Here is a 24,313-nt window from a genome sequence, read left to right as displayed (position 1 = left end):
AGATTCTCCCTGAGAGAGACAGTAATCCTAACACAGAGAGAATTTAGCCTCTCTCTCCCCCTTCCCTCCTTTCTCCCTACCAATTCCCTGGTGAATCCAGACCCAGTCCCCTGGGGTCTCATCAGAATTAAAAAACAATTAGGTTCTTTAACAAGACAAGCTTTTAATTAAGAGAGAAAAAAACAGTAAAAATTATCTTTGTAAATTTAAAAAAAAATGGAATAGGTACAGGGTCTTTCAGCTATAGACACTGGGAACACCCTCCCAGCCTAAGTATACAAGTACAAATTAAAATCTTTTCAGCAAAATACCAATTTGAACTCCTTTCAGCCAAATACACATTTGCAAAAAAAGAAAACAACCATAAGCCTAACTCGCTTTATCTACCTAGTACTCACTAGTCTGAATTTATAAGAGCCTGTATTGGAGAGATTGGAGAGAAACCTGGTTGCACGTCTGATCCATCTGAGCCCCCAGAGTGAACAACAACCAAAACTAACAGCACAGGACAAAAACTTCCCTCCCTCAAGATTTGAAAGTATTCTGTCCTCTGATTGGTCCTCTGGTCAGGTGACAGCCAGGCTTACTGAACTTGTTAACCCTTTACAGTCAAAGAGATATAAAGTACTTCTGTGCTATTAACTTTTCTTATCTGTTTATGACACTTGGGTTTAGTTTCCAGAAAGGACTGAGGTTCAGACTGGTGGGCAAATTTTACAAAGTGGTTTGGTTTACCCTTTATAAAAGCTAAATATAGTCTTATTGTAGCTCATGTTTAGGTTTGAAAAGTGAGATTACATTCAGATTTAGAAATCATTTAAAAGAGAGTGATCTCTTATTAGGAGTGCAGCAAAAATTCTCATACAGTAGCTATTAAAAGTAACCAAAGCCAGAATTCCGATCTTTTACTTTTTGACTTCTGTTGCTAAAATAGATCTAACCTTTCAGTAAGTTCAGAGACATAGTTTCCCTTTGGGTAGGATAAAACAAAGTTGGTTACAATGAAGCAAGAAGTGTCAAAAGGGTTCAGAACTCAACCAACATGATATAGAATTGCCCGAGTACCTGTCAATACGTGCTCCTAATATTCTTAAAAGCTCAAATGAGTGGTGTCATGAAATGGCCATTTTTTGTGTGTTCTCTTCTAAACAAAACCAGATCCGGCTTCAGTTAATCTATGGGAAGGCTGCATGTTATGGCTTAGCTCTTCAGCCACGGCGTCAGTGGACATTTTCTAAGAAGTACACCATTATCACACAGAAGTTTTTGTTTGTTTGTTTGTTTGTTTTTACAAAGATATCTGCATTGCTTGACCTCTGAACGTCACCTAGCCACATGGTGCATTTGGTATTTGAAATGTTTACATCAGCTGAAAATTCAAGGAAAGCTCCCTAGAGCATTAAACATGTCGTCTTCTGTGCTATAGCTGGGATCCCAAAGGAGCCTAAGGAAGATAGATGCCCAACTCTTAATGAATTTTAAGGGCAGTTGGGTGCCTAACCTCCTCTGCAAGCCTCAGCCTATGTGTCTTCTCCTGAGTACACTGTTGGTCCTCATTAAACAACACATAATTAATAGTATGGCCAGTAATGCCATTTGTCAGGAATAATGATTCCAATGAAGTGGGTATTCACCCACGAAAGTTCTGGCTCCAGTACGTTTGTTAGTCTATAAGGTGCCACAGGACTCTTTTCTGCTTTCACAGATCCAGACTAACACGGCTACCCCTCTGATATGTTTTTTCTAGGGCAATCAACTGTTCTGTGTTGTTTACATTATGCTCCAAAGGATCTCATTTATTAGTGTACAGGTGGCCCTAGTATCCACAATAGCCATATCAATCCACTACTTTATCTGTTCCAGTACTGCAACTTATCTTAGGTCACAGTTGTGCTCACAATGCTTTTAATTAGCTTTATCTATAGGTTGCTGCTTGTGGTAATTTTTCACATACTGTGGTGTTAGCTATTAATAACATTAGCTGCTGCCTTAGATGTAGTGACCTAATTTCAGAGGTGAATCAAAGCTCAGGTCGTCTACATCTTCGGAATGTGTAAATTATTCTGTTCTCGTTAGAGTCTTCTACCACTCCAATCACCATGGTATCAGAGTGACTTATGAAGTTAATTTATGTTACTTATGATGGGAATAAATTATGTGATAATTTTTTGTTTTCTATTTCATAAATGACAATAAGTTGCAAGTTGCTTTGCAGGAAAGTAACTTTTACATGTGGATCTTAAAATAACAAGGTTTGTACTCATTCTCTCTGTGAGAGTGAGTTTCACCATCCTGAGCAGTTTCCAGGAAACCTCCCTAGGAATCTGTCCTTCCTTTACCTCTAGACTGAGATGATTAATTAACTCTCCCACCTTTACCGGCGTTCCCCAATTACGCAGTATAGTCTACTTGCAAAAGAAATGGAGCCGATAGTTTAATCACATTGTCCTTTTCTAGTCTTTATGTCATAGGTTATCCAAACCCTACTGTTGATTCATCCACTTCTGCCAGGGAGCAAATAGTCAGTATGGTGTAATCCAATTCACTGTATACATTTCAATGGAGAGGTATATCAGGAAATATATAGAAAAAATGGGAACCTTGTGCACCTCCTTTCATTTTTAAAAAAACATGTTTGCCACTCAGCTCTTTTCACTTTCATGCTGACTGTAATACTCCCCTTCCAGCACAACACACTCTAACCACATCCCACCTTTAGTTGTGTGAATATAACTACCTTCTCTTTGAAAATAATCTATCAGGCAGGAAAGTTCAATATGCTAAACAGACAAAAAGCAATGATGTGAAAGCTACCAGATCTTAGTCTTTGGGTTAGGAGATGTGCTTTTGGAAGTGCTGCCCACTACCTAAACCAAATAATCATTATAGAATTCAATACCTCAGAAACATTCTCTTTTAGGTAAATGTTACAGCACAGAAAGCAGATCATCTTGATTTCTAGTGTTAGAAATAAGATGGCAATTAGCAAGCATCAAGAATCTGCAAACTCACAATAGGCAGGGGTGGCTCCAGGCCCCAGCACGCCAAGCGTGTGTCTGGGGCGGCAAGCCACGGGGGGTGCTCTGCCGGTTGCAGTGAGGCAGGCTGCCTGCAGAGGGTCCGCTGGTCCCGCGGCTTTGGCGAACCTCCCGTAGGCACCTGCGGGAGGTTCGCCGAAGCCGCGGGACCAGTGGACCCTCCACAGGCAAGCCACCAAAGGCAGCCTGCTGCTGTGCTTGGGGTGGCAAAATGCCTAGAGCCGCCCCTAACAATAGGGGAACAGTGAAATGCTGGTCCAGGATTTGCATGTTTGAGGTTGTCATAAAAGATGTTCATCTGCAGCTGTGGTGCCAGACAATCTCTAGCCAGTGTAGATTCTGTTGATGTAAATTTCTTTGTGTTCATGATCAGTTAAATCAATCTTGCCACTCCATGTGGACTAATTTCCCATAAGCAGAAAGGCCATCAATTTCCACTCCACCACAGTCAGATAGAGTGCATAACCCTACTTGCCTGTTTGTATGTCCTGATGTTTGTAGAGAGGAGGGACTTCTGCCAAGATTGATACTGTCAGAAACTCAGTGTGATATACGTTGAGTTGAGACTGGTTGGCCTTTGACTCTCTCAGCATAGATTACAAAAAGCCTATTAGAGGTTCTGCACACCTTAGTGTGGTCAAGGTATAATGCCAAAGCTTTGCAAACATCTAAAGTATGAGGTGTTTCCTCAACCTAAGAAGAATGAGATTTGGTTTAAAAAAAAATACAGGAAGCTGAACAGATGGTTTTAAGTGAAAAGGTGACAGCAATTTTACCATGAACTTAGGATGTGGTCTGAGAGAATCCTTTTCCATATCAGTACGGAGACAGCGATTGATTAGGCCTTTCAAATATCTGGATCACCAGAGGGTAAGAGAAAACCAAGAATCTGTCTATTGGTGGGTAAACTGATGAAATGGATGCCAGGTGAGCCCTCACAGAGCTGATTGAATGGCTTAATGACTTCAATTGTAACAAGTAATCCGATATACGGATGATGTCCATGCAATGTGGTGACAAGTGTTGTTACTGTGCCAAGACAGAATATCTTTTCCACTTTGCTGCATACATGGTTCTAGTGAAATCCTTTCTGTCATTTATCAGGATAGGTTGGACATCTCTGCAGCACAGTTTTCACTAGCATTTAGTCAGAGATTATCCATACAGAAAGACTGAAGAAGAGGTGCAGAGAGTGACCTTGATTCTGAGGCAGGAGATCCTCTATTGCTAGGGATATATATTCAGTTACAAAGAGTAAGCAATCCAGGACTCAACCCTGTATTTCCAGCAGAGATCTTGATACTCCTATAAGAAACAGTCCAGGCTTGCTCAATACTGGCAGGTATAATCGTTTGCAGCAGGCCCTTCTCACAAGACATAAATGATCATATATGATGACATATGATGATCTAAGAGCAGCAAAACACTTAAGCATGTAGGATTTTGCACACACCTAAAGCTGTACATATGTTTCAGTGCTTTGCTAGATCATGGTCTTCCTTTGTTCTGATCATGTTTCAGCATCTGTTTTACAGCTGAATGGCTGCAAGATGATAAAGAACTAAAAATTGGGGTTGAGAGGAGGGACGAGAAGTGCAATAGTGCTTCAGTGTATACACTTCCTACATCGACAGGGGGGCTCTCCCATTGGCACAGGTAATCCACCTCCGGGAGAGGCAGTAGGTAGATCAATGGAAGAATTGTTCTGTTGACCTAGTGTTGTCTACTTGGGGACTTAGGTTGGCTTAACAACGCCAATGGGGTGTGTGGATTCTTCACACTCATGACCAATGTAGTTAAACTGGCCTGGTTTTCTAGTGTGGACCACGCCTTAGACACAAAGCTCATACAGCGGTAACTGTCCAAATACTGTGCATAGCATGACTTCTTCTACAAGACTCTTGACAGGTACTGTCACTGTTATCTAAAGTGACCCTTTTTAATTAGTGCAGCACTTTATGTCAGATGAAGAGTAAAGTTGTTCTTGTAGAATAGCTTGATATTTTAATAGATTGTGCTTCATATAAATCTTTGTTCAGCCTGTTTATGGTGTTTATGAATTACAAATAAAAAATTAATTAAACAAAAGACACAACAAAAGAGTGAAGTTGGGGAGAAACTTGAAAACATGGGGGGATTGGTGATAGGATATGTGGTTGCTCTCTTTCTCTCTCTCTCTTCTAGGTCACTAGATTAAATATATCCCATGTCACCAGTGACAAAGTAATTACCATCCAGTCAATGCTTCGTACATTGCATTAAATGAATTAATGAGTCTCTTTTCAAGTGTCCACATAATAAAAACTACCCTCACAACTAGTATGTATTGGTTCCCTTATTATTAGTCTCAGCAAAGATCAAGGACTAAGTAGACATAGAGACTAAATTATTCTTTTATGCCTAGGTGTATTTTCCAGTCAGGGTTAGGGACACCAGCAGGGCAATGCTGCTTCTTACTTTTAATAGTCTATGGATAAACACAAGAATTCATTCTGCAGGGCTGTCATAAACACTATATTAATTTAAAAATATATTTGAAAAGAGCACAGATGGATGTAAATACACACATGCAAAACCAGGAATCCTTCGCTAGAAAATCAAATTTGGCTCATTCACAAAGAGTCCAAACTCTGCAGTATTCACTGGTAGAAATAAACATTAATGTCAATAAAAAAATGTCCCGAGAACACCCTGAATAAATTTTTTGGCAAGATTTCAGGGTTTGGTCCAAATGGACTTGAGGAAATAATAGAAATAAATCACTCTTGAAAATTCAGATTTCCATGCAACATTGCCTCTCTGAATTACAGAGATTGCTCCACACAGAGTCCTTTGCTGGGCAAACAGGATGTTTCTAATGCCAAAGGACGCTGTCTATATCTATTTACATACTTGTCTAAACCTATCTGGTATGTGACGGAGTTACATAAACTTTTTTTTTTTGCCTAGCTGTTCCTTTTAAATCAATAGGAGGAAAAATGAATTCTGTAGTCCTTATCTTCAATGTTAGTTTCCTCTTCCTTTCTTACTATTCCCTACATGCTCATCATCTTTCAACCTCACATTTTTACACTTCACCTCTTGCCAGTGATACATGTGATGCATCTAAACTGATGTATGTACCAAATGTTTGCTAGCTCAGTAAGTAACAGACATAGCACCTTCAGAGTATTGTTCTTTGGTCTCCAGTTTGAGAAATGATGCTTATAATTAAATATATAATACACAGTCAAATAGGGCAACGAGTCTCGTTGCTTTGTGTTTTTGATTGTAATCACTGGAGTATGGGTAATTTTCAAAAGTGAGAATTAGCATCAGCAATAATAAACTTCTCTTTTTGTGGAATTAGTTAGGTGGTAGCTTTGTGGCACTACATAAAGCACCAGAATGGTCATTATACTCAACACCACTCAAATAGCAGTCACTCAAATAGCAAGAATGAGCAGCACAATCACAATGTTATTAGTCTGGCAGGGAAACCAAAGCAGGGAAACCATCTTTACCCTACAGTGATTATGGGATCTCTTAGAACAGATCTACACTGAAAAGCTAGATCAACCCAGCTATGTCACTAAGAGGCATCAAAAATTCATACCCCTGAGTGGTGTAATTAAACCAACCTAACCACCAGTGTAGACAGTGCTAGGTTGACAGAAGAATTTTTCTGTAGACTTAGCTTATGTCTCTTGGGGAGGTGGATTACCTACGCTAAAGTGCTGCAACTATGCCGCCATAGTGTTTCAAGAGTAGACAAGCCCATAAAGGTCCCTAATTTAAAGGAATGGACTCATTTTAGTCCCAATATTCCCTATGTTCCACACAAAACTGGCATTTCCTCACTTCTATTCTTGAAAATTACTTTGCTCAAAAATAGAGAATCATGAAGCTGAAGTTAATGGCACTAAAGGAAGGAATCTCACAGCATTTTAAAAGTTTCTCATGTGATTAATTTTTGTGTCCCTAATTTTGGATTTTTATCATAAAGTACATCCTATTTAGGGCCTGGCAGGTTGAGCAGTATTATGGGATTAGCTGCATAGAATAACTTCATTTTTCATTAGCTTATCTATGGCCCTATCAGAATTAAATGTTTTTCAACCAGCAAGGACACATTTGTCTTTGATTAATTTTATATCTATGGTTAAGTTAATGGAAAGTAAAACAAGATATAACTGAAACAAACCCCAAAACGAATGGTTTGGGGATTTTTTTTCTACTTCATAGTCAAAATCCATCAACAGAGAAAATTCTTCCTTTCTAAATTTCTAATTTTGGAGATTACCTCTCTCCACTAAATGGTACAGATTCACTCCATGAAGTGGCAGGAACAGAGATCTGTCTGCTAGTCAACTGAGATCTGCTTAAATTTTAACTAACACTTTCAAAGAGGAGAAAAGATGAGTGGTAGTCTCCTTTGTGGAAGTAAAAAAGAATGTGGTCTCAATTTTTAAACAAATAAGGAATGTAACTAAATGAAGCACACAATTATTGCAAGAGTGTGTGGAAACCAGATAATTGTGTTCACAATTATGGTAAGGATAAACCAAATTAATAATTCAGGGACTGATGCTCCTCTGCTCTACAACAATGTTTTACAGCTGTTTAAGAATTCTACCACTGTGGTGTAACAGTGGTAAATTGGGCCCCAATGTATTTGCAATACATTTTCAAATGTGTATGCTGTGCCTTGAGTCCAGTTTATGTACTTACCAACCTAAGAGTGTTGTTTTTGAAGCAGGTGCCTAAAGAATCTAATTGCTTGGGTATCTCTGAAGAGAAACACACTACTTTTTTATTTGAAATGCAACATCTTTTCTCTCTCCAGTGGGTTCTTAAGATAGTCATCCTTGGCTCCATTATGACTGATTTATACTCCGGTCACTTAGGAAAATGGAACTGACTTTTTTAAGCAACAGAAGGGAAAGAAAGCTACAAACTCACCAGAAAATCTGACTGAAGACTACAATAGTTCTTTTAATGCAGTGAGATTAATTTAGTAATATCAGGACACAAAGGAATCTAGAAAGAAGGGCTTGTGATAATCCGAGTAATGTTCCTCTACAGTATGACACATACGCTGTTGAACAAATTCTGCTATCAGTTCCACTTCTACAAAGTCAGTGCAGTTTGTCTCAGTATATCAGAGTGAATTTGTATCAGGACGTCCATCTACTGTTCTGTACTTTGCCAGAGCCACATTTCTGTGTTTTGTGAAACAGAGAGAGAGACTTTCACTGATGAAAATGAAATCTCAGCACCATTTGAGAATTCTTATGTAAAAATCTGCAAAATTCTATTGTCACAAAATGAATGAAAATGATACAAAATCATTGCAAATTAGCTCAATTTTGTGGAGGAAAAAAATCTGGTAAATCAGGACAAATATGTGTCATTCCACCCCCCAAATTCCTATTTTTGAATCTAAATTGTAGTTTTACTCATCTCTAGTCCTGTCTGATGAAAAGTTACAAGTTTGTCACTATGGGTCAGTTTTGTGTAGTATTATAACTCCGAACAGCCAGAAAATTCTGCAATTACAAAATAGCCTCCAAACAGTCACCAGGGAATTGTGACAGAAAAAAAAGAAAAAAGAAAAAAAGAAAAAGGGAAAGTAAAGGGAATGTAAAAGAGAAAGACAAAGGTTATGCTCAATAAACACTGAGCCCATTTTATTACCTAGTGAGTATTTATTTGAAGCCAGATTATCCCGCTCCATAGATTCCCATGAGAGGAAACCAAAGAGAAAAGAAAACTCTATGGGGTTCTTGTCTAAGAAGCCTCCCTTCAAGTGGGATAGGTTTGGAGTCCCACAGAGCTGGTAAGTGACGAGACCTCCCCCATCTCTGTGATCCTTGTGGTTTTCTGGGGAAAGGACTCTCTCCCCCATTTCCATTGAAAAAGGAACATTTTGCCTTAAATTACTGCCCATCCACATGGCACAACTAGACCTTACTTGAGCCTTCAACTGCAGCTGGTAAGTAAAAGAAATTACTGCTACCACTTGGCTATCTGTGAGCTAAGCAGGTAATCACTCTGGGAAGCCTGCAGGTCCCTGGTTCAGTTTCTCTCTCCTGATGTTCCATGCAGAATCCTCTACAGCACCCCTTTCCTGAGGAACAGCAGCTGAGGAACTCCCATGAGGAAGTAAAGAAAAGAAGACAGTGCCTTAAAGGTGGCATCTGAGCAGCATGACTTGCATCTTTGTAGGGGACACTCTATCACATACAGGTACCAAGATTGCAGGAGCGTAGTGAGAACGTTGGACTCACAAACGGTTAAGCAACCTGAATGAATGTATAACTATGGGGCTGATTTCAAATCTGCTGAAACTCAACCGACTTCATACTTTTTAGAAGAGTAGTGAAGATTCATTGTCATCTGCCATTCTCACCTCTATTTTTCAGTTGCTGGTATTTTTCGGAAAGAAACTGCTTTAGAGCTGAAATTTTCCATGCTTAGGCTCAAGGCCAAAGGTGCAAATTTGTGCCAAATGAGTTCAGTTGCTTTTGAGTCATGTGAGATGGACTGGGTGCCTCATATGTACCAAATGAAACGTTTGTGTTTGCATAACTCCAAAACAGCAGAAATTTCAATTTTCTCAGTGTCCTTGCTGAGGAAGGAAAACCATTCAAGATTGAATAAAATTGCTCAGTATTTTTCAAGTTATGAATATTTAAAACTAGAAAATCTATGTACAAAAGTTTTAGCACTTTTCTATTTATTTATAATCATCTTTGAGTGATTTGGAATGTTGGGCATGCTCAGATAAAAGTGCACCTGTTGAGGGCTCCCACTGAAAGAATATACTTCACTAAGGGTTTTTATTTTAAAAAAGCATCAGAGAAGCTAAATGTAACATATAAATAAATATTGGTAATATAGTAATATGAAGCCAGACAAATTAGATTACAACTTTTGCATTTTCTACTACAAAGTTAACTCTACTACATTCCATGTAGAATAGAAATATTAACTTTTTAAATTTCCTGATTTTTGCGCCTGCTTTAGCTACGTTAACATTGCATGACTGTTTGATTACATTTAATTAACAAGAAGGTAAGGTGAATTACTGGGCATTCCACTGCCATCCTCATTCATATAAAGAGGTTTCTTTCCATTCAGAAAGTTCAAGCCTCTTTATATGGCACAGGTTCAGATTAGTTCATCGGTCTGTTTGACTTTATCTAATTGTTACATAGTTACTGTAACAAAGCGTAATATTTCAAAACGGTGAGAATGGTTTTTGTCACGATTTCCATAAACTGTAATGAGAGCAGCATAGCTAAAACCTCATACAGTGTTTTGAAAATGAAAATGTACTGCTTTGTGTTCACAGATTAAAATATGTGCCATGTGAGTAAAGAGCACATTTTGGGAATGTGTGCAAGGCTATGTAAAAGACGGTTACTCACCTTTGTAACTGTTGTTCTTCGAGATGTGTTGCTCATATCCATTCCAGTTAGGTGTGCGCGCGCCGCATGCACGTTCGTTTTTTACCCTAGCGACACTCGGTGGGTCAGCTGGGTGCCCCCTGGAGTGGCGCTGCTATGGCACCAGATATATACCCCAGCCGACCCAGCCACCCTTCAGTTCCTTCTTGCCGGCTACTCCGACAGTGGTGAAGGAGGGTGGTTTGGAATGGATAAGAGCAACACATCTCGAAGAACAACAGTTACAAAGGTGAGTAACCGTCTTTTCTTCTTCGAGTGATTGCTCATATCCATTCCAGTTAGGTGATTCCCAAGCCTTACCTAGGCGGAGGGGTTGGAGTGAGATGTGGCAGAGTGCAAAACCGCTGAGCCAAAGGCTGCATCATCTCTAGACTGGTGGACCAGAGCATAGTGCGAAGCAAAGGTGTGGACCGAGGACCAGGTAGCTGCGGGACATATCTCCTGGATTGGTACATGGGCCAGGAAGGCGGCTGATGAAGCCTGAGCTCTGGTAGAATGTGCAGTGAGATGGCCCGAGGGAACATGAGCCAGGTCATAGCACGTGCGTATGCACGCCGTCACCCAAGAGGAGATCCTCTGGGAGGAGACAGGTAGGCCTTTCATCCAGTCAGCCACTGCAACGAAGAATTGGGGGGATTTTTGGAAGGGCTTAGTCCGATCCATATAAAAAGCGAGCGCCCTATGGACATCTAAGGAGTGTATCTGCTGTTCCCGTCGAGATGAGTGAGGCTTCAGGAAGAAGACTGGAAGGAAGATGTCCTGATTGGTATGGAAGGCCGACACCACCTTAGGGAGGAACGCTGGATGTGGTCACAACTGTACCTTGTCCTTGTGAAAGACAGTATATGGTGGGTCCACCGTAAGCACTCGAAGTTCGGAGACCCATCTGGCGAATGTAATGCCTACTAGAAAAACTGTCTTCCAGGACAGGTATAGTGGTGAGCAAGTGCCAACGGCTCGAATGGCAGAAGCATACGCCTGTTTAGGACTAGGTTGAGGTCCCAGGTAGGGGCAGGGCGGCGTACTTGGGGGTAGAGGTGCTCCAGGTCCTTGAGAAATCTAGTAACTAACGGGTGGGAAAACACAGAGTGGCCACCCTCTCCTGGATGGAATGTGGAGATGGCCACCAAGTGCACCCTCAGAGAAGATATCGCCTGGCCCTGCGGCTTAAGGGACCAGAGGTAGTCCAAGATAGTGGGGATCAAGACCTGAGAGGGAGTAGTATTCTGTGTTTCACACCAGCAGGAGAAACATTTCCACTTGGACAGATATGTTGACCGAGTGGAAGATTTTCTGCTACTCAGGAGTATATGTTGTACCTGTTTAGCTGTTTAGCAGGAGCCACGCCGTGAGGTGAAGGGCCTGCAGGTCTGGGTGGCGAAGATTGCCATGGTCCTGCGTTATGAGGTCCGGGTGGAGAGGCAGGGTAATTGGGCTGGTTATGGACAGGTTGAGCAGTGTGGTGTACCAGTACTGTCTGGGCCACGCTGGTGCGATCATGATTAGGTGCGCTCTGTCCCTGCGGAGTTTTATCAGGACCTTGTGAACCAGCGGGAACGGTGGAAAGGCATAGAGCAGCTGGTGCTTCCACAACATAAGGAAAGTGTCCAAGATTGATCCTGGTGAAAGACCCTGGAAGGAGCAGAAAGCTTGGCATTTCCTGTTTGTGCGAGGTGAACAAGTCTATGTGGGGAAAGCCCCACTTCTGGAAGACCGAATGAATAACATCTGGTCTTATCTACCATTCGTGACAGAGGAAGGATCTGCTCAGCTGATCCGCTAGAGTGTTCCGAACCCCTGGGAGAAAAGACGCTACCAGGTCTATCGAGTGGGCTATGCAGAAGTCCCAGAGTCGGATGGTCTCCTGACAGAGGGGGGAAGATCGAGTCCCTCCCTGTTTGTTGATATAATACATGGCCGTTGTGTTGTTCGTAAACACTGAGACACAACGGCCGTGTAGATGCTGCTGGAATGTCTGGCACGCCAGGCGGACCGCTCTCAGCTCTCGGATATTTATGTGAAGCGTCAGCTCCCGCGATGACCAAAGGCCCTGGGTACGAAGGTGTCTGAGGTGAGCCCCCCATCCGAGAGATGAGGCGTCTGTCGTCAGGGACAGTGAGGGTTGTGGCGGATGGAACGGTAATCCTCCACATACCAGGGAGGAGGTTAGCCACCAGTCGAGGGAGCGTAGGGTGCTCGGTGGGATGGTGACTATTGTGTCTATTGGGTCCCTGCCCGGATGGTAGACCGAATTGAGCCATGTTTGGAGCAGTTGGAGGCGGAGCCTGGCATATTTGGTCACATAAGTACAGGCAGCCATGTGACCCAGGAGACTGAGACAGGTGCGAGCCGAGGTCGTCGGGAAGTTCTGCAGACCTCGAATGATCGTTGCCATTGCCATTGCCTGGAATCGTGGCTGGGGTAGGTAGGCCTTGGCTAGGCTGGAGTCCAGGGTAGCTCCTATGAAGTCTAGCCTTTGTGTGGGGACCAGTGTGGATTTCTCCACATTGAGCATCAGGCCTAAGCTTGTGAATAGGTCCCTGACAATGCCCATATGCTGCCTGACCTGTGTCTCGGAGGTCCCTCTGATGAGCCAGTCATCCAGATATGGGAATACATGTATCCAACGTCGGCGGAGGTATGCGGCGACTATGGCCATACACTTTGTAAACACCCCTGGGGCCGTGGAGAGGCCAAAGGGGAGGACCGTAAATTGGAAGTGCTGGTGGTTGGCTACAAAGCGAAGATACCTCCTCTGTGGAGGAAAAATGGCGATGTGAAAGTACACGTCCTTCATATCGAGGGCAGCATACCAGTCTTCAGGATCCAAGGATGGGATAATGGTCCCCAGGGAAACCATGCAGAACTTCAACTTTATCATGAACTTGTTGAGGCCTTGCAGGTCTAGGAGGGGCCTGAGGCCACCTTTCAACTTGGGGATCAGAAAGTAACAGGAGTAAAACCCTTTGCCCTTTTCGTCTTGTGGAACCTCCTCTATTGCTCCTATAGCGAGGAGCGTCTTCACCTCTTGTAGGAGGAATTGCTCGTGAGAGGGGTCCCTGGGTTGGAGGGTGGGAAGGTGGGGATGAAACAAATTGGAGGTGGTATCCTTGTTTCACCGTGTGTAGGACCCAGAGGTCTGAGGTCAATTGGGACCATGCCGGGAGGAGGTAGGAGAGGAGGTTGGAGAAGGGAGGAAAAGGATCCTGTCCTGAAACTGGTACGCTGCCCTCGGGCGTACCTTCAAAAGGCAGACTTAGGTCCCGCTGGTGATTTTGAGGGGCCATGGTTTTGGCCCCCTTGGGGTCCGGACTGGCACCTACGGCCACCCCGCCTGTGCCGTCTGCTAAAGTCTTGCCTGTGTCTGGGCACAAAGTACGGGCGGTGAGTCTGGGGATGGAAAGGTCTGTGTTGGGTCACAGGTGTATGCATGCCCAAAGAACGCATGATGACCCTGTTGTCTTTCAAGCTTTGTAGCCTAGGGTCGGTCTTCTCCGAGAACAGACCCTTACCATCAAAGGGTAAGTCCTGGATCGTATATTGTAACTCAGGCGGAAGGTTGGAAACCTGTAGCCATGAGATATGTCTCATGGTGATACCAGAGGCCAGAGTTCTGGCTGCTGAGTCGGCCGAATCTAGAGAATCCTGGAGGGAGGTTCTGGCCACCTTTTTCCCTTCCTCTAGGAATGCAGCGAATTCCTGGCGGGAGTCCGGGGGGAGTAGTTCTGTAAATCTACCCACCTCTGCCCAGGTATTGTAGCTATAACAGATTAGTAGAGCCTGCTGATTTGCCACCCGGAGCTGTAGGGTGCCTGCCGAATACACCTTGCAGCTGAGTAGGTCCATTTGCCCAGCCTCCTTTAACTTTGGGGCTGGTGCCTGTTGGCCATGGCGCTCCCTCTCGTTGACAGATTGGACAACTAGCGAGGAGGGAGGAGGGTGGACATATAGATACTCGTACCCCCGAGAGGGTACCATGTATTTACGCTCGACCCCCTTTGCCATAGGGGGGATGGAGGCTGGGGATTGCCATAAGGTGTCTGCATTGGCCTGGATGGTTGTGATAAAGGGCAAAGCCACCCTAGTGGGGGTATCTGCCGACAGGATGCTCACTACAGGGTCATCGACCTCCGGGACCTCCTCCACCTGGAGGTTCATGTTGAGAGCTACTCTCTTGAGGAGGTCCTGATGGGCTCTCAGGTCTATTGGAGGCGGCCCCGAGGAGGAAGTCCCTGCCACTGCCTCATCCGGAGAGGAAGAGGATGAAATGCCGGGGACAAGCGGGTCCTGTATGGCATCTTGCTCATGTGCCAGTTCCTGCTCCAGTGGCACTGGGGAACCGGGTGGGTGGACTAGTGGCTCCTCCGTCCCGGGTGGAGGAGGACGGCTAACTGTGGCCTCTGGTGCTTGGTGCTCTGATAAAGCGGAGCGGGCCGGAACTAGCGGAGCACCTTGGGCCTGGTGGTACGCCCAAGGTGTCCAAAAGGACCACTGGTGAGGTCCTGGGTCCTGAGATCGGGCTTCTTCAAACACTCCAGTGGGCACATCGGAATCGCGGTCTTGGCCATAGTAGCTCTCCGCGTGGGAGGACACCGTATGTCTGGATGGCCATGGAGGAGCGGAGAAGCCTTGTGCAGATGTTCCAACGGACCTCGCTCCCTTACATATCGGGGACCGGAGCCGGGACATATATCGGTACCGGGATCGAGAGCAGGACCTGCGACCAGATTGGTGCCGGGAGATCGACCGAGATCTCGAATCCCGGCATCGTGAATGGTTTCGGGAGGCACGGTGCCTGGAGCAGTGCCGAGAACTGGAGTGGTGCAGCGGGTAGTGAGCCGGTGAACGAGAGTCCAACCGGTGCCATGAGTCTGACCAGTGCCATGTAGACCAGAACGGTGCTGGGACTGCGAGCGGCGTCGAGAGCGGGAGCATTGTCTGGACCTGGAGCATCTGCGGGACCGTGATCGTGAGTGGTGCCAGTCCGCTGCGCTGACAGAGGGTGGTCTAATCAAGGTTGGTTTGCCTATGGATTGTATTACCTTCACCAGCGGTGCCGGGGTTAGAGGCAGTGCCGAGTCTGTCAAGGTGATCAGGTACCGCACCGCTGAGAACGTCTCTGGCGTGGACGGCATGGTGAGCTCTACTGCGGCAAGCGCCGGGGAGCTAACAGGTGCCAGACTCGACAGCTCTTGTGGGACCGGAATCGATGGTGCCGATTTAGTCGGTGCCACAGCGGGTGTTGGTGCTAGGCAATCTGACCTAGGCGTACTCTCTGGCTGCGGGGTGGGCGGTGCCAAAGCAGCAGGAGTCTTGGCCTTCCTCAACCTCAGGGAGAGGGAGCGTCGTGGAGCCGACTTCGGCGCCGGCGACATCCGGTGCCGAGAGTCTTTGGGTGTACTGGTGCGGTCCGGTGCCGTGGAGGCGCTTCTGCTCACTGTCTGACCAGTGCTCTGTGCCGAAGGTCAAGGGGTGAGAGCCGCCTGCATGAGGAGCTGTTTAAGCCTGATGTCCCGCTCCTTTTTTGTTCGCGGCTTGAAAGCCTTGCAAATGGGGCACTTAGCTGTCAAGTGCGATTCCCCAAGGCACTTCAAACAGGAGTCGTGCGGATCTCCTGTCGGCATCGGCCTGTGGCAGGCCGAGCACGGTTTGAAACCTGGTGAGCCGGGCATGGGCTCCGGCACCGGGTGCGGGGAAGGGGCTACTCCCCGAACCCCGCTAACTATTACTAAACTAACTATGCTATCAGGAAGAAAAGTAAATATATATAAGAATTATAACTATATACACGATAATGAATGAGAAACTATGAGTAGCTATGGGAGTGGAGGTCAGCTAAGCCGCACTCCACTGTTCCAACGACCGACATGGGCGGTAAGAAGGAACAGAAGGGTGGCTGGGTCTGCTGGGGTATATATCCAGTGCCACAGCGGCGCCACTATAGGGGGTGCCCAGCCGACCCACCGAGTGTTGCTAGGGTAAAAATGTCTTCCGATGAACGTGCACGCGGCTTGCGCATACCTAACTGGAATGGATATGAGCAATCACTCAAAGAAGAACTTACATTATCTGTGAAAACAACAACATGAGTAATAACCGAAATTGAAGTTTTGGCTACTAACTTAACAGGCAAAATTCTTGTTTTCCTTACTCATGCTAATAGATCCATGAAAGTTGATGGAATTATTTGTATGAGTAAGATAAGGAGGATTTGGCTCAAAGTACCTTCTGTTTTTTTACTAGGATCACTAGATGCCTCACTAATAGCACTGGGACTCAGAATTTTACAGCTATTTTCTTTTTGATTAACGCTGCTTGAATTAATTCAAATGAAGTGCATTTAATAGTTCCATTAGCTAACATTTCATTTTACCATCAGTAGATCTTTTCATCTTTCAATCATGTCATAAATAGGAAAGGTTTAGCTATAAACAGATTGAACTCTTAGAACTTTATAAAAGATAAAATATGTTCACTTACTGCCCTGATGCTTTCAAAGTGTCCGCCTTCCTTCTCAAAATCAATTGGCTGCCCATTCAAAGTCCAGTAGAAAGTGACATCTAGTGTGTTGTCATGAATGGCTTTGCAACTGAGGACAATGCTTTCTCCAACGGTTAACTCAGTCCTCTTGGGAGTCAGGTCTATCCGTGTTGGTTCTTGAAAACAGAGAAGAATTAGTAATAATTAAATGCAGGTCTTGTGATATTCCAACATCAATATAACATTTGCTTGAATTCTATTTAATTCTAAAAGCCTTGTCAGCCTACTGGGATGAAGGTTTTTGTTTCTGAGTACATGGGGTCAAATACTGCACTGTAGTATGTGGGCCCACAGTGGGGAGGGAGCAAAGACGGGGGAGAGACAGCAATAATCTCCTCATCTTCATGAAAGCAACAGGGCACTATCTCAACTAGCCGCCACAGGGAATGTTGTGAAGGGAAACCTGCTACCACGCTGGCTGGTGGATTGTCCTCAAGAAATCGTGTTGCCAACTTTCATAATTTCGTCATGAGCCTCACAGTATTATTATTTTTTAAGCACCAGCTCCTGGAATCTTGTGATTATACAACAATCTCAGCTTTCATTTTTAAAAAAGAGTATATTTCTAGCTCTCATAGTTGCAGGGAAAAGTTTGAAAACCTGAACCCTAAAGATTCAAATACCAGAAAACAAATAAAATGATATAGTGGGTTTTATTCATGATTTGTATATGCTTGGCATTGATAATAATACTGGGAATGAAGTCCTCTAGGTAGAAGGCCTGTCCAAATGCACTACAAGAGCTAGTCAGTATGAAGGCGACAGCAGTATGTACTGGCAAGGGCCATATACTCTTCTCTTTTAGAGAACAGCAACCTGGGACCAATAGTACAAACTGTGGCCCTGTTTTAAGCCATCATCCCCGGCAACTTTAGGGCTTGAGCCATCAAGGTGCAGAGCGCTCTGGTCCTAAAAGTCACGGTAAATACTCACATACCTGAACATGTGCTTAAAAACTTTTCTGGATTGGGCACAGAGTACTCAGCAACTTGCAGGATTGAGCCTCTCCTACTGGGTGAATTGAATCACCAGCACCATTCTGCTCCCTCATACCCAAGTGTAAGCTCAGTGCAGTTCGGGATCTGGTTCTTTGTAATGGTCAAGTTTGAACTACTTTCCCTGGATAGCCAGAGATTCAGTTTCTACAGTTATGTGTCAATAACATACAGTTGCTGCCCAATGGAAGGTATCTCTCATGTATCTTTTGAAAATGCCCTCTGAACTGTCTATTATTCATTGCTGATTTATAACGCCGAGTGAAGAGCTGTGTACATTTAAGATGACTGATCTCTTATCAATAAACTAGACATCACTTGTCTAAATACCAACCCAGTGGCTGGGAAACTAGTTGTAACTGAGTAGTTAGAAAACAGGTAATGATCTTCTGGGTTTCTAACCTAGCCATTTCTTTTTAGGATTTCTGTCATTAAAAATAGGATTTTATTGCTATACTTTATTCACTGTGTGCATATAGAAAGGATAATTATTTTTGGCAGCTAGCATGTCTAAAAGCCAAAGATATATACCTCCTTATTTTTCTCTCTTTTCTTTTACATACAGAATTAATTTAATAATTTGGAAGGATTTAATTTATGTACTAGTTTTTCTGACACATACATATCATAAAACATTATGAGCATGTATTAACAGAGGGGAAGCAATTGTTGGCACAATCTTTGGTAAATTCTCTGGGGGCAGGTACTGTCTTTTTGTTCTGTGTCTATGCAGCACCTAGAACAATGGGGTCCTGGTCCATAACTGGGGCTCCTGGAGTTATTACTGTACAAATAATCAATAAAAATAAATAATAATAATTAATAACTAATCAGTGTGGTTTTCCATACCTTTAACAAATACTGAGGCTACAGTTTCTGCAGAACCAAACACATTTTCTCCTTGGCATAAGTACCTTCCTTCGTCAGATTTGGAAGCATTCAGGATTTGTAAGCTCCCATCTGGAAGAACAGTTATCCTGAAAATTATAAAAAATGTTTGTATCCTGTAATAGAATGTACCAGCTATCTCAAACATAGGCAGATTCCATGGTGTTATCTTTAAGGACTAACAAACAGGATTAAGCATTGCTGCCATTGTGTGCAAGGATGATCATTGAATCCTCTTCTCTTTCAGGAAAGGATGCAATAAACCTATTTTATTTCCTCTGCCTCCTTAACTCAAAATAGGCTCTGGGAGGAATCAGTGGATTAGCTCTCCTTTGACATTTAATGATGGTGAATTTTAATTGTATTTTTGTAAAAAAAAATGATCCTTGATACTTTGTCTTTAAACTTTGGCTACTACATTAGTGCCGAGTGATATTTCAATTTTAAGCACAAGCACAAGCTATTCCACCTGAAACTAACAGTGACCTTAAAAACCAAATCTAAGAATTATGACGGGTAGAGAATGACAGGGAAAGAACATAAAATTAATTGTATGTGGCCAAAATATGATTTATAGCACTTGCTCTGCACGATGCAGGACAGGGATAGAAATGAGTTCTGGTGGCTTCTGTTTACCCTTTATTCTCCAGAGTATTGTGTGGGCTTGATTCTATAATCTCTGTGAGTAACTTCATTGAAGTCACAGGGAATTAATGAGAAACGTGCAAAACCACACCCTCTGTGTTGCATGGCTGAAATTTTAGCCTTGTCAAAACTGTACTAGAAAGAGACATTTGGATTTAAAAAGGTGGAAAATAAAACACTGTTGCCACTTTTAATATTCCAAAATTTAAAATTACGTTCTCCTTCTGTGATCTCCTATTCAAGTTTTATTACCTTTTTTATTTTTTAAGTAAAACTTATTGGACGAGATTCACCCATGTGATATGAGGTCAGTGCGAGACCTACATATCACTTAATTCCTATTATGAGGGCATTAATGGGAATTAATTGGTGTATCAGTCTTGCACTGATCCTCTGCATAGGTGAAAATTTCACCCACTGTAGATTGTTATTATATAAACCTCTAGTGCTCCTCTCTGCCTACGTGCAAGGAGAGTCTGCATTCATGCATTCTAGCCAGAGGTGGCACGAGAAAGGGAAATGCATCTGTGGACACTCCTTCCTATTTCCCAGTCCTACAAAAGTTTCAATGTGTTTGCAAGTGCTCTGTGGGATTCTGCTTATTTGAAGGGGGCAGAAGTTAGATGATGTTCTTTACCAGATTGTTCCTCCATCACAAACAGCAGAGTACATTACGGCAGAGATAGCCTACCGTAACTTACATTGCTTGACCCTCCATGCTGTGGACATTCAAGGAGCAATCACAGTGAAACTCTGTTATAATGCAATGTTTGGGGTCCAAAAACTTCCATCATGCTAAATGTGGGGTCGCGGTATAGCAGGGTTTCAAATCAGTCAGTTTGTCAGTGGTCCCCAACGTGGTGCATTGATGTGCGCTGCCTAGTGCCCCTAGTGCCTAGTGCCCAGCAGGGGAGAGGAGCCAGGGCCGCTCGCCTGCCAAGCACAGAGAACTCCGAGGCTGCAAGCGCTGTGCTCTCTGTCTCCGGCAGGCGAGGGACTTCTCTTGAAGCCAGAAAGAAATCACGGCCCCGCGCCTACCGGGGACAGAGAGCACCAGCGCCCGCAGCCCTGGAGAAGCAGAAGAGAAGCTGCGGCCCCGCACCTGCTGGGGAAAGAGAGCATGGGTGCCCGCAGCCTCGGAGTTCTCTGTCCCCAGCAGCCGCGGGGCTGCAGCTTCTCTCCCCTGGTGTTGGGGACCATTGGTACAGTACATTGCTTCTTGGCCTCATGGCTAAGAGGGGTGAAAACATTATCTAAGTTGTATTTGCCTTAAAGGGGAGGCAACCTATGACCGCGTTATATGCGATTTCATGTTATGGTGGTGCACGTTATGGCGGGGTTTGACTGTATAAGTAGGGGAAAGCAGCCTCCCCAAGTCCCATGAGGTTTATTAGCATCTACAGAATCTAAACCTGATTTTAAAAAAATTAGTCCTTACGGTTGTGAGGAAAACCTTTCAAATACCAACTAAGTGCAAAGTGATGCTGTGCTGAATCTGCTGCAGAGAGGCTGAAACAATAACTGCGGGAGAGGTGTGACTCCCTCTTGTCCATTCATCTCAAGCGGACATAAATTCTGAAGACTGTTTCTGGGGGACAGTCACATTAACATCATATTTGATAGGAAGGGGGTGAAATGAGCAGAAACCCATGTCTTCAAATCCCAGGAGGCATAAAAACCAAGACTCAGTTGCAGAGTGCCAAAAGAGACAATGAACACATTGACCATTTGCTCTCCTCTTGGCACTAACTGCTTAGCTGAGCAGAGCCAGCACAAGGAAAAGACTATCAAGAGTGTAAGGAGCTATGGCCCTATCCTGATTGACAGGTTTCACCCTGCCTCCAATGCAGCCATTAAAGGGAGAAAACCCCATCTGAGGAAAGGCAAGCCTGGACAGAAAGCTGAATTATAATTTGGAGCAATTTACTTCAAGCATTTGTCTCAGTAATGTGTACTAACTAAATTAACAAGGCAACTATATAGTATTCCACCTGAAAAAAAAATGTGCTGCGTTACCGTGATCATGAAAAATACTGCCCTGTTATTATGTATATTCCACAAGATTTATTGGGGAGGAAAAGCAGAGTCTCATTTTAATGAAAAATGTACCACCATTTATTTCAAATATAAAATTGGTCACCACTCTCAGCAATGCAATATAGCAGCTTAATAGTTTCCAGAAGAAAGAAGGGGCAATTAAAGGTCAGGCCAGCTCTGTACATTACCCACTGCACATGGTGACAATATTTTCTGTCTTTCTTTAGGCAAATAAATCACTGTATAAGAGACATAGGATTTATTTAAATATGGCATTGTGAGAACAACAAAAAACATGATCACACTAGACAAATCTCTCTTAATCGAGCTGAATTTTCTTAAAAATGTTATCTAACAAGTGAATACACCTGAAACTTTGTTATAGAATGTACCTTCAAAGTAATAATCTAATTTAGGAACTGACAGTGATTTAAGACACATTCTTCTTTGCAGTGAGCAGCCCATTTTATTTTCCTTTTCAGGATGCTCTGTAATCAATGCAGTTAAACTAGCGTATCTAATATTACAAGACTGCAAAATGAAGATGTTTTTCACCAGTATAGTGTCAGCTCTACATACATGAAAAGCCACTTCAGCAACATTTACAAATTATAAGAGTTTATACAAGACAAGTTTTAAAATGAAACAGTTTTTTCTTTAAGAAATTTTGAGCAAGGAGAGCTAGATTTTAAGGGAGATTACTTAATGAATCTTATGCACAATTCCGACTACATTTCTAGCGATCTCACAGCTCTTGTGATATAAAAGGAAAAGAATGACTTGAGGAATCAAAGGGCTTGCAAGCAAGTCTGCTGCTAAATCAGCTGGTAAGGAACTGGAAGGTAAAATAAACGACAGGGTTAATCGTAATTTTCTTTTTTGAGCTTAGTTAAGATAGCAGAATGATAGCTCTATTAGAGACTGAAATAATTTGTTTATCCAGAGACCTGGATAGGCAGTGGTAGTGCAACACATGTAGCTTTAGTGCAGACATCGCCACTCTGACCTGCTAGTATCAGCTCTAGAGAGACCACCTCCAGGGTATGTCTATACTTGAATTTTTAGATGCCTTTTATAACATTATTAATTAACATGTGTTATCTGACGCAACAGAAATTCCAGTGTATACACTACACTAAAATTTGTTCCAGGCTGCAGATACTTCTTGATAGTGCTTTTAACATTAGGCTGCAAGGTTCATAGATTCATATTAATATATTCCAAAGTCAAAATGGACCATTATAATTATCTGGTCTGACCTCCTGCATAACACAGGCCTTTCCTAAAATAATTCCTAAATGTAACTAGCAACAAACGTCTGTTTCGACTCCGCACTATGCCCTACAATTGTGTCATTTAGCACAACAAAAAAGCAGCATAGACATAGGCTAGGAGTGCAGTTTCAGTGATCACCCAAAGGCTTAGTTCTTCCACTGAAACTACGAATGATGGTGCCAGTTAGTGCTGGTGGCTTCTGAGACATGTACACATGTCCAGTAGGAAATGGAATAACCACACCAAACACATTTAACATGGAACTCCCATGAAATGGCAACAAATTTTGATTACTGAGTTGGATCACAGATTGACAGAAATGTAAAGCTAGAAGGAACGTTGAGACATCATCTAGTCCAGACCCCTGCACTGAGAGTAACTCTGACAGGTATTTGTCCAACCTGTTCTTAAAAACCTCCAATGGCAATGATTCCACAACCTCTCTTGGAAGCCTCTTACAGAGTTAAACTACCCTAATAGCTAGGAAAGTTTTTCTAGTATCTAACCTAAATCTCCCTTGCTGCAGATTAAGCAGATTTTTTTCTTGTTTTATCTTCACAGGACATGGAGACCAATTGATCACCATTCTCTTTATAACAACCCTCAACATATTTGAAGATTGTTTTCGGGGTCCCCCTAAGTCTTCTTTCCTGAAGACTAAACATACCCATTTTTTTTAACCTGGGCTCATAGGTAAGGTTTTCTAACCTTTTGTTGCATTGCAGCAAGTTTAAAGCCTATGGGGAAACCTTACTAGCAAAGTGCTCATTCACCAATATCTGGAAACCATCTACTAACCATGTTTTTTCCTGCAGTGTCCACACAGATCTCAGATATAGTTCTAACTTTGCTGAGCTGGGGGGGGAATTAAGGCAAAATCCTAGTCTTATTGAAGTCCATGAGTGTTTTGATATTGACTTCAGTGGCTTAGGATTTCACCATTATGGTATGTCTGCACTACAGCAGCAGCTACATACCTAACGCAATGCAGCGTAGACACTTCCCACATTGACAGAAAGGGTTTTTCCATGGATGTTGTTTATCCACCTCTGCAAGAGATGGTAACTAGGTTGATGGAAAAATTCTTTTGTCATCCTAGCTGTATCGACACCTGTGGTTAGGTCAATCTAACTACGGCATTCAAGTTGTGAATTTTTTCATAAACCCTGAGCAATATGTAGTCTACAGCAAGTGATAGTCTTCATAGCAATGTCTGATCTTATTACCTCCAGCTCTTTCCTGTGGAGACTGTTATTAAAGGACTTGAATCATAGAAATAGAAAGTTGTTATTTTGATACTGTTGTATAACTGACAGTGGACTTTTATCAAGGAGGAAGACACATATTTTTTGGTTGTACAGTTTTTTGGTTTAGAAACTCATTTAAAACACAAGGGCAACCCTGAGAGGTGCTGAGCACTTGCAGCTCCTACCTAATGACGTCA

General features: G+C 43.2%; 1 protein-coding gene across 5 annotated transcripts in view; it reads right to left on the bottom strand.

Moving 5' to 3' along the window:
* CNTN5 (contactin 5) overlaps positions 1-24,313 on the bottom strand; it is a 1,021,024-nt gene that overhangs the window by 86,464 nt on the left and 910,247 nt on the right. For all 5 annotated transcript variants that reach the window (XM_030560071.1, XM_030560062.1, XM_030560093.1 and 2 more), the window contains 2 exons: positions 18,874-19,001; positions 16,970-17,145 (listed from right to left, as the gene is read on the bottom strand). In XM_030560071.1, the coding sequence (XP_030415931.1) occupies positions 16,970-17,145; positions 18,874-19,001 (304 nt within the window). The remainder of the gene's footprint in view (positions 1-16,969; positions 17,146-18,873; positions 19,002-24,313) is intronic.

This window comes from Gopherus evgoodei, chromosome 1 (genome assembly GCF_007399415.2).
Source record: "Gopherus evgoodei ecotype Sinaloan lineage chromosome 1, rGopEvg1_v1.p, whole genome shotgun sequence".
NCBI classification, from domain to species: domain Eukaryota; kingdom Metazoa; phylum Chordata; order Testudines; family Testudinidae; genus Gopherus; species Gopherus evgoodei.
This window is presented reverse-complemented; position numbering and strand designations above follow the sequence as displayed.